The following is an 11,220-nucleotide window of genomic DNA, read 5'->3' as shown; positions in this document are numbered from 1 at the left end:
GCTGCAGTGGGGTCGACTCAAACTTTTCTATGGTCGACCCTCTTAGAATTTTCAGAGAGTTATCTTTCCGTCATTCTGGGCTGGGGTCGACTCAGCTTCTCTTGGGGTCGACTCGAGCTTCAGTGGGGTCGACTCGAGCTTTTCTGGGGTCGATCCTCTCAGGAATTCTAGAGAGCCGATTTTCTGATTCTTCAGGCTGGGGTCGACTCATGTCTTCCTGGGGTCGACTCAAGATTCAGTGGGGTCGACTCAAGGTCATCTGGGGTCGACCCTCTCAGGGTTTCTATAGAGTTGCTTTTCTGACTCTTTTCACAGGGGTTGGCTCATCATATCTTGGGGTCGACTCAACCTGGGGTCAGCTCAAGGTTTCTTGGGGTCGACCCAAGGTCAGTACCAAGTTGTGTCATCTTGTGCCAGAGTGTGCCAAGGAGTGCCAGGGTCGACTCCATTACTTCTGGGGTCGACTCCAATTCTATGCCAAGTGTTCCAAGGTTGTGCCACATCATGCAAAGACGTGCAAAATGTATCAAGGTCGACTCCAAACTACTTGGGGTCGACTCTAACCCTATTTTTCTGCGCTTGAAGATTAGTTTAGCACAATGAAGTAATAAAAAGATATTCCAATGAAATTGATGAAGTATGGCACATTCAAGTTTCATTTCTTTAATTAATAGAATTACAGAAATGCCCCTTATCAAGAGAAACTTCACTCTTAGTTTGATCAAACTAAAAATTAGATTTTCTCTCAAGTTCTTTTAGTATAATTATCTTTGAATGGGTTCTTGAGGATCTTATTAAGCATTGTAGATGAGTGTACCATGAGTGTATCAAGTTTGTTTGATGTATCGAAAGTATATCACTTCTCTCTTACTTGATTAACTTTGTTAATTGCATTGGTACTTCCTTATGACCTTCTTGGTTTTGTAAACTTCAAAATAACATTATGATTCTCAATCTCCCCCTTTTTGATGATTACAAAATATTACATATTCTTGATTTGCCACGCATAAGAAAAGTTTAATTTAACATCATAAGGTGCTTTTGATTCAGGATTTTCAAAATAGTCTTCTTTTTGGAGTATGTATCAAGGAACCAATAGCTCCTCCTATCATCATCAGATTGATGTCAAGTCTGTTTTAACTTTACTCCCCTTTTCTCGTATGTCTCATTGAGTTAAAATTTTCAAGAATTTGTGCCAAATTGAGAGTTTCAAGTTATGTATCGAGGCTACGAAACTTTCTTTAGTTATGTTCCATAAGCTTATATATTAATGAAAATTCAGATTTGCATGTATTCAATGTTCTCCCCTTTAAATATTGATTTCTCTTCTTATATTTTTCTCTTATATGTTTTTCCCTTTTTTCTTATATCTTTCTCCCCTTTTTCTTATATATTTCTCCCCCTTTTTGTCATCATCAAAAAAAATATGTAATATCAAGGAGAATTGCATGCCAATGACAAAGATTATAAATCAAAGGAAGACATTGTATTTCATAGATATCAAAATTACAATGTTCCATACATTCAAAATGCTGTAAAAGATACAATCAACAAAAGACAAAAACACATAGAGATCTAGAATGACTCTAGGCACTAGTCTAAGTGAGCTCCTGTAGTGCTATCTGTAGGCCTAGTAGCATCTAAAGACTGTGATCTAGCTCTAGATCTCCTGGTGTAAGTGGTGAGTGGAGGTCTGGTCTGATGTGATTGTGATGGTCTGTGAGCCCTATGGACTGGCTAGCTCTGTGCCGAGACCTCTAACTCAGCTGCTCGAGCTCTAAGGTGACCATGATAATCTCTCTCTAAGGTGGTCAACCGGTCTGTGAGACTCATCACCTGGGCAGATACTCCTCTGACCTCATCCGTAATACTATCCAACCGACTCATCATCTTGTCGGAAAGGCCCATCACCTGAGTTGCTACAATCTCTGTCATCCTACTCCAGTACTCCTCAGTGTATCCAGTAGGTGTAGAGGATGATGGTCCTGCCTCTGCATGCGACGTCGAATGCTCTGCAGGGATCTCGGGCTCAGGAATGGAATCTCCGGGCTCCGGTACATCACGCTCTGGTGCCTGTGCCCCTGCACCTGTGCGCACCCAGTGGCCATTCAGCTTGTCGTAGCCCATACGAATAAGTGTTCGTGCAGTGTAGATGTCGGTGTGCCGTAGGTCTCTGGAGATCTCACCAACTAAAGTCTGTCTGAAGATCAGAGTGAGTATCATACCATAGGGTAGAGAGGCCCTCGCCCTAGTCACGGCCTCATGCATCTGTCTGATCATCATAGTTGGGAGATTCAGGAAAATGCCCTGAATAACATACTCCATAATGGCCAAATTCCTCTCGGATATATGGTTGAATCTTCTACTCTTCGGAAACAGTATCCGACCGATGAAGTTATGAAGCAGTCTGAGCTCAGCTGAGAAGACACTGACAACCAAATCATCAGAATAGTCGATCTCATCTCTCTCCAAGATCAACTGTAAAGCTCGGATCTTATCCTCTAGTCTATCCGGTATGGCACCCTCACAAGGAAGATGGAGCAACTGTCCTAGACTGTCCTTAGTGACATGAATCTCAACTCCTCGAATCTCGGGCACGAGCCCTCCACTACCAACCCGTAGGGTAGCATAAAACTCATGGATCGAGCCCGAGTAGGTCGGTAGATCTAGGGAGCAGAGGTACTCCCATCCTTGATGCTTAATCCATCCACTTAGCCTAAACCCTTCTTGATCCAAAAAGTTGAAGTTTAGGCGCCTACCGTAGTAACCGGTCTTCCCGCATATCTAGCAAGCAAAACAGAGGGGGAAGGTGGTTGGGGAGGCTCTACTCGTGGCTCGGCTCGTGGAGGTACTGTGGATGGTCTACTAGCTTTGCTCTTCCACTGTAGATCGGCGTGTCACTTTGCTAGATCTCTTGGCCATGGCTTGTTTGGGTCTCATTTTGGCCTAACCCTTCCTTACAACTTGATCTAACGGCTTGGGAGAGAGATCTACCACTGTTTGGAAGTGAATGGAGGGGAGTAGAGAGGAGAAAATAGGGTTTTTAGGGTTTTTGCAACAGTGGAATTGCCCTAAATGAGCTCTCATATCCCCTTTTAAAATAGGGGTCCTGCTGTCGGGTCGACCCCAGCTTTTGCTTGGGTCGACTCAAGGGGGGGTCGACCCCGCTTCAGCCTCGGGTCGGCCCCAGTTCAGGCCTCCAAAAAGATATTAATTTTTTTTGATCTTTTTGTTCTCTGATCATTATCAAACTATTATAGGACATTGATATTCATGTGAGGAAACTATAGATCAATAATTTGATCAATGTTTCATAGGATTTATGACATGAGAGGAGCGTATTATGAGTCAATTGTCCTTTTCTAAGCAAAGGGGTCACATATTCCTAATTTTCTCCTAAGCATGCAAAATCTATTTTCACTAAGAGGTTTTGTAAATATGTCAGCTAATTGCCTTTCCGTGCACACATGTTCAATGCTAATGTTCCCATTTTGCACATGATCTCTAATAAAGTGATACCTAATTTCAATGTGCTTTGCCTTAGAGTGTTGAACTGGATTCTTAGTCAAATTAATTGCACTAGTGTTATCACATTTTATGAAAATCTTGTCAAGCTTAATTTCATAGTCCTCTAATTGTTGCTTAAGCCATAATATCTATGCACAACAGCTTCCTGCTGCAATGTATTCAGCCTCAGCCGTAGATAGTGCAACTGAATTTTGCTTTTTGCTAAACCATGAGATTAAGTTGGCACCTAAAAATTGACATGTCCCACTAGTGCTTTTTCTATCTAGTTTGCATCCAGCAAAATCAGCATCTGAATATGCATTAAGTTCAAAACAAGAGTCTCTAGAGTACCATAGTCCTATACTAGATGTACTCCTTAAATATCTAAGAATTCTTTTAACTGGAGATAAATGTGATTCTTTAGGATTAGATTGATATCTAGCACACATTCCAACACTAAACATAATATCAGGCCTACTAGCAGTAAGGTAAAGCAAAGAACCAATCATACCTCTATAAAGTTTAGTGTCTACGCTTTTACCTTTTTCATCTTTATCCAACTTACTAGTAGGGTTCATCGGAGTTTCCATTTGGAATCTTCTTTCCTAAATTTCTTGGGGATTTCCTTTGTGTATTTTGTTTGGTGAACGAAGATCCCCTCCTTGGTTTGCTTGATTTGGAGTCCGAGGAAGAAATTGAGTTCTCCCATCATGCTCATCTCGAACTCACCCTGCATTAACTCAGCAAACTCTTTGCACAGAGAATTGTTGGTAGCACTAAATATTATGTCATCTACATATATTTGCACTATATGGAGATTTTTATCTTTTCTCTTAATAAATAGTATTTTATCTATATTTTTTCTATTGAACTCATTATCTAGCAAGAATTTACTAAGTCTATCATACCAAGCTCTAGGAGCTTGTTTCAAACCATATAGTGCCTTATGCAATTTAAATACATGATCGGAAAATTCATGATCTTCAAATCCAGGAGGTTGTTCTACATATACTTCTTCTGTTATGTAACCATTTAGAAAGACACTCTTTACATCCATTTGATATAATTTAAAATCCATATAACAAGCAAATACAAGTAGTAATCTAATGGCTTCTAATCTAGCAACTGGGGCAAAGGTTTCCTCAAAATCAATCCCTTCTTTCTGATTATAACCCTTAGCTACTGGCCTAGCCTTGTTCCTAGTTACTATTCCATTTTCATCAAGTTTGTTTCTAAATATTCATTTGGTTCCAATAATAGATTTGTTTCTAGGTCTTTCAATTAATGTCCATACATCATTTCTTTTAAATTGATTCAATTCATCTTGCTTGGCATTGATCCAATTTACCTCATGTTCGGCTTCTTCATAAGTTTTAGGCTCTATTTGAGATACGAAAGCAAGGTAGTTATTAATATTCCTTAGATAAGATCGAGTTCTTACCCCTTGTGATGGATCACCCATTATTAAGTCTTTGGGGTGACCATGTGCATACCTCCATTCTTTAGGTAGATCCTGATGTTGTGGTGAACTATGGTCATCTTTCTTTTCTTCCTCACCTTGCTTTGATGTATCCTCTCGCTCATGATTCTGTGTATCATTAATATTTAGCTTCTCAAGCTCGAATGTTCCTGTATCTTCATCAAAAATATTTTTCTTCCTAGAAGACTCACCGTTAGTTTCATCAAATATAATATTTATTGATTCTTCAACAATCATAGTGCTTTTGTTGAAGACTCTGTATGCCCTGCTAGATGTAGAATATCCTAAGAAAATACCCTCATCTGACTTGGCATCAAATTTACTTAAATTCTCCTTGCCATTATTTAAGATATAACATTGACAACCAAAAACTCGAAAATATTTAACAATTGGTTTCTTATTTTTTCAAAGTTCATAGGGAGTTTTCTTGATTATTAGGCGAATTAAGATACGGTTTAAAATATGGCAGGAGGTGTTTACAGCTTCAGCCTAAAAGTACTTTTGAAGATTTGACTCACATAGCATAGTGCGAGCCATTTCTACCAAGGTCCTATTTTTTCTCTCAACAACTCCATTTTGTTGAGGCGTTCTAGGTGCTCAAAATTGATGAGATATTTCATTTTCATTACAAAATTCTTTAGTGTTGATTTTCAAATTCAATTCCATGATCACTACGAATTGCAATTAGAGTGGTGTTCGTTTTAGTTATAACACTTTTGTAGTATTTCAAAAAAGCTGAAAATGCTTCATTTTTGTGTGCAAGAAATGATACCCATGTATATCTTGAAAAATTATCTACAATTACTAGTCCATACTTTTTTCCTTCTAGACTTACAGTTCTAGTTGGTCCAAATAAATCCATATGGATAAGTTGTAATGGCCTAGTAGTTGAGACTATGTTCTTAGATTTGAAAGATGATCTTGTTTGTTTACCCAATTGACATGCACCACAAATTTTATCCTTTTCATAGGTTAATTTTGGTAAACCTTTCACTAACTCCTTTTTAACTAATTTTGAAATTAATTCAATACTAGCATGACCTAGTCTTCGGTGCCATAGCCAACTAGTTTCGTTTATCTTATCCTCTTTGACAATTAGGCATAATCCATTTTTCTTTGCTAGATCATCAAGGTCTACTATGTAAATGTTCCCATGTCTATGTCCTATGAGCACAATACTATTATCTTTGGGACTAGTGATTATACATGCTAAAGCCTTGAAAGAAACTTCAAAACTCTTATCACAAAATTGACTTATGCTTAGCAAGTTATGTTTTAGGCCATCAACTAACAAAACATTATCTATGAATGTAGATGAAGTGATACGAATTTTATCCTTTCCAATAATGTGACCTTTGGCGTTGTCACCAAAGGTTACCATTCCACCATCTTTAGATTTCATGGTGATGAATTGATCCTTATCATCTGTCATATGTCTTGAACAACCACTATCTTGATACCATGGTCGATTCTTCTCATTGGTTGTAAGACATACCTGCAAATAAAATCAAGGATGCATTTTAGGTACCCAAGCTATGTTCGGTCCTTTAGGGTTAGTTGTTATGGTTCTTTTTGGAACCCTTTTTACCTTAGTTTGCCTTTCATATTTGATTTTTGGTTATTGTTAAGTTTCCTAAAATCACATTCGTATGCTTTATGTCCTACTTTGTTACAACAATGGCAAGTAGTATTTTTATTTTTTGATTTTACAAATATATTCTTTAAATATTTTTGTTTTTTATTTGCTCTATTTCCTAATCCTGCTTTATCATAAACAGCTCTTTGGCTATCAAGAATCATGTTTAAGTTAGTTGAGCTGAGTGTGAATTTGTCTACCAAGGATTTATATTTTTCAACCTCTTTCTTTAGTTCACTATTTTCTTTAATTAATTTTCAGTTTCATGGTTATTAGATAGTTTTGATTTTTCGACCATAAGAATCTGATTTTCATTCTTTAACATTTTATATTTGTGAATTAGTTTCTTATGTTCTTCCATTAGGTCTAGAAAAGCATCATGTAATTCATCTACTGTAAAATCACAATCAAGTTCAACATCTATCTGATCGTCGTTTGCCATGTAGCACACTTGAGCTGTATGTTGCTGATTTTCCTCTTGTGAACTTGATTCCTCACTCTCACTCCATTCAGTCATGAGAGCTTTCTTTTTGAGTTTTCTTGCCATCCATTTCAATTGTGGACAATCTATTTTGAAGTGCCCGGGCTTATTACATTCATAATAGATTGGTACTTTCCTTTCTTTTTCTTTGTCCTTATCCTTTTCTTTGCTCGTGTTTCCTTTGGAGAATGGCTTCCTTTTGTGAAATCCTTTCTTGTTTCTTATGAACTTTCTGAACTTCTTGGCAAGCATGGCTACTTCTTCTTCATCATACCCTTCTTCATCATCGGACTCATCCGACTCGCTATCTTCTTTTGGGATTGAAGACTTTAAGGCAATTGTCTTCTTTTTCTTGCCTTATTCTTCCAATTCTTCCAAATTTTGCTTCATTGTTAGCTTATGGGTCATGAGGGACCCTAGAAGTTCTTCGAGCTGAAGAGTGTTGAGGTCCTTGGCCTCTTGAATAGCAGTTACCTTGGCCTCCCACATCCTTGGAAGAGACCTGAGAATTTTTTTCACCAATTCAGAGTTAGTATATGATTTACTTAAACTTTTAGGACCATTTATAATGTCAGTAAACCTAGTGAACATCTCAGTTATAGACTCAGTAGACTTCATTTTAAACAATTCATATTTATGAACTAGCATATTTATTTTTGACTCTTTTACTTGATTAGTTCCCTCATGTGTGACTTCTAACCTATCCCAAATTTTCTTAGCTGAATTACAAGTTGATATCCTATTAAACTCATTTGCATCAAGTGAGCAATAGAGGACATTCATGGCTTTGGCATTTAGTTGAGCCATCTTCTTATCATTATCATCCCATTTCTTTTGTGGCTTAGGGATGACCATGCCATCTAAGCTAATGGTGGGTGTGTGTGGTCCTTCGACTATGATTCCCCATATATCATAGTCTAGTGCTTGTATGAATATTCTCATTCGTGCTTTCCAATATATGTAGTTGGTGCCATTAAATAAGGATGGTCTATTTGTTGATTGTCCCTCGGATAGAGAGCTACCTATGTGAGTTGTCATGATCTTTGGCTCTTGATTGTTGGATCAACAATTAATACAAGAGCTCCTGCTCAGATACCACTATTGCCCAATGTGACAACCCAAGAGGGGGGGTGAATTGGGTTTTCTAAGTTCTTTCGATCTTAACTCTTCTTAATGGATGTGTATGTGTGATTTAGTTAGTGTCAAATGTATATGTGAAATTGAAAACACAAATAAGACAATACAAACACACAAGAAGTATAGTGGTTCGGTGCACCCCACGGCACCTACGTCTACTCCCAAAGCATCCCCTTGAAAATTCACTATAATCCCTCAGATTACAGTTGGATTGTTTTCCGGGCTTACAATCCAAAAACCTTTACAATTGGTTTTCTGAGTTTACCAAAAACCTATGTTGGTTTTTCGAAGTCACCAACAATCTATTCCGTTGGTTTTACGGGCTCACCAACAAACCTTACAATAGGATTAAGAATACAAGAAACAAAGCTCCTAAATGAGCATATAAATCAAATATGCACAAAGGAGAAGAAAAGAAAAGATGTTATCTCTTTGAAGCCGCTTTTCTTTTCTTCGCTGAGATTGCTTCACTCTTCAAGGGTTGGTGGAGCTTTTGATTTCTCTTTGAATGTGCTCAACCACCTTCTCTTTTGTTGTTGGAATGAAGCAAAATTAATCAAACACTTTGAGGCTAGGGTTTTTTACTTGAATGCTCTTCTTAATTGCAAAAGATGCTTTCCACTGACGAATTGTACCCCTTAAATACTTTTTCAACCTCTAATAGTAACTTTCTAGCTGTTGGAATGGAGAAACTAGCCGTTTCTAGCCGTTGGAGACTCAAAATGCACTTCTGCATAAGTAGCTGTTATGTTGTCAGTCGTGTTGGGATCGACCCAAGCAAATCTGGGGTCGACTCAAGTTACTGTTCCTCAGACTGGGGTCGACTCATGTATGCCTGGGGTCGGCTCCGGCTACAGTGGGGTCGAGTCAAACTTTTCTGGGGTCGACCCTCTCAGGGTTTTCAGAGAGTTGTCTTTCCGTCATTCTAGGCTGGGGTCGACTCGGCTTCTCTTGGGGTCGACTCAAGCTTCAGTGGGGTCGACTCAATCTTTTTTGGGGTCGACCCTCTCAGGAATTCTAGAGAGCCGATTTTCTGATTCTTCAGGCTGGGGTCGACTCATGTCTTCCTGGGGTCGACTCAAGATTCAGTGGGGTCGACTCAAGGTCATCTGGGGTCGATCCTCTCAGGGTTTCCAGAGAGTTGCTTTTCTGGCTCTTTTCACAGGGGTTGGCTCATCATATCTTGGGGTCGACTCAACCTGGGGTCGGCTCAAGGTTTCTTGGGGTCGACCCAAGGTCAGTACCAAGTTGTGTCATCTTGTGCCAGAGTGTGCCAAGGAGTGCCAGGGTCGACTTCATTACTTCTGGGGTCGACTCCAATTCTGTGCCAAGTGTTCCAAGGTTGTGCCACATCGTGCCACGACGTGCCAAATATATCAGGGTCGACTCTAACCCTGCTTTTTTGCCCTTGAAGATTAATTTAGCACAATGAAGTAATAAAAAGATATTCCAATGAAATTGATGAAGTATGGCATATTCAAGTTTCATTCTTTAATTAACAGATATTACAAAAATGCCCCTTATCAAAAGAAACTTCACTCTTAGTTTGATCAAACTGAAAATTAGATTTTCTCTCAAGTTCTTTTAGTAGAATTATCCTTCAATGAGTTCTTGAGGATTTTATTAAGCATTGTAGATGAGTATACCATGAGTGTATCAAGTTTGTTAGATGTATCGAAAGTGTATCACTTCTCTCTTACTTGATTAACTTTGTTAATTGCATTGGTACTTCCCTATGGCCTTCATGGTTTTGTAAACATCAAAATAATATGATGATTCTCATACATGTTTACAACATAGAAACCATCCCACATGAACAGCATGCGGTGATAATTACGTCGATTGTGCGTTGACTGTGGTGTTTCAATAACTGCCTATTTTTATTAGCATAAGCGGAGGGGCTTTTCGGTTTCCATCGAAGTTGTTCACCTCAGCTAATATCGAGGCCAAAGCAGTTGGTCTAATTTAAGGTCGAGATGCCCAATATTTTTTCAATCACTTGCCCCCCACTTTTGAGGCCGAACTATATCTTAGTTCGGGTGATGAAAGACCTATGGTAATTTCGATCGAAGACAAGGCATCTAGAAGGGTGTTTTAATGCGTAAGTTGATCTTCTCGAAGTGTCATCATATCAGGGCTATCCCGAGGCACTAGTAGTCTAAAATTTTCTTGAGACGCTATTAATGTAGTGATCCTGGTGAATCGCTCACGTTATATCCCGAGCTAACATGTGGATGAGTCAGCTCAGGTAGTCGAACCATCGCTTTAATTAGGGTCATTCGTAGTCCTATATAAGGGTAACCCCATCCATTTCGCACTTCTCGCTTCATTCGCAAATCTCCCTAGCGGCTTGAGCTTCCTCCTGGGTGCTTCTCCGGCAAAGTTCTTCCCCACCAGCTCCAACGTACTCCCTAGTTTCTTTCGATTACTAGTCTCCTTTTTTTCTCTATTTTCTATATCATGAGTGACACTAAGGTCAATGTCTCAATGGGGAGTTGGTCATCCGACCATTCTCCTCAAGCTCAGCTGTCCTCATCTCCAAGTGAGGCTAAGCCTGAAGTCTGCCCTGGCTCGGACTATGAATTGTCAATCCTCACCCAAAAGGAGGTGGACTTGCTCCAAGCTTAGCATCATCCCTCTCGAATTCGCTTTTGAGCTCGCTGGTCTCGAAGACCGGGTGACGAATCCTCCATCTCATCTTAGGCTATATGAGTAAACTCTTAGGGTCGAGCTTAGGCTGCCTCTTCACCCTTTCATCATTCAATTGATGAGGGTTTATAGCCTCATCCCGACCTAGCTAGTTCCAAACTCCTGTGGGTTATTGTAGATTTTTTTTCTCTTTATTTTCTTTACAACTTTCGAGCCTCAATTTCTCTTTCTCTAGGTTGATTTACTCTGAAAAGGCATCCTCATCCTCAAGAAAGCAATTGGTAGTATTTCTCTTCTCAAAAAGGCCGCCAATTGATCCGAGGGATGTTG

General features: G+C 39.2%; 1 protein-coding gene and 1 pseudogene across 1 annotated transcript; both read right to left on the bottom strand.

Moving 5' to 3' along the window:
- Positions 1-3,362: 3,362 nt before the first annotated feature.
- Positions 3,363-4,097, bottom strand: LOC148702233 (secreted RxLR effector protein 161 pseudogene; annotated as a pseudogene).
- A 2,724-nt stretch (positions 4,098-6,821) lies between these two features.
- On the bottom strand, positions 6,822-8,142 carry LOC148702232 (uncharacterized). The gene has a single exon (XM_088705273.2). The coding sequence runs from the start codon at positions 8,140-8,142 to the stop codon at positions 7,462-7,464; it is 681 nt and encodes a 226-aa protein (XP_088561399.1). The 3' UTR covers positions 6,822-7,461.
- Between the last annotated feature and the right edge of the window lie 3,078 nt (positions 8,143-11,220).

The sequence above is a fragment of the Phoenix dactylifera genome, chromosome 10, assembly GCF_051530095.1.
Source record: "Phoenix dactylifera cultivar Ajwa chromosome 10, Ajwa_hap1_PhDact_Kaust_v1.1, whole genome shotgun sequence".
NCBI lineage: Eukaryota > Viridiplantae > Streptophyta > Magnoliopsida > Arecales > Arecaceae > Phoenix > Phoenix dactylifera.
This window is presented reverse-complemented; position numbering and strand designations above follow the sequence as displayed.

Excerpts from the sequence above, each read along its gene's own strand:
- LOC148702232 (XM_088705273.2), bottom strand. The coding sequence starts at position 8,142 with ATGACAACTCACATAGGTAGCTCTCTATCCGAGGGACAATCAACAAAT.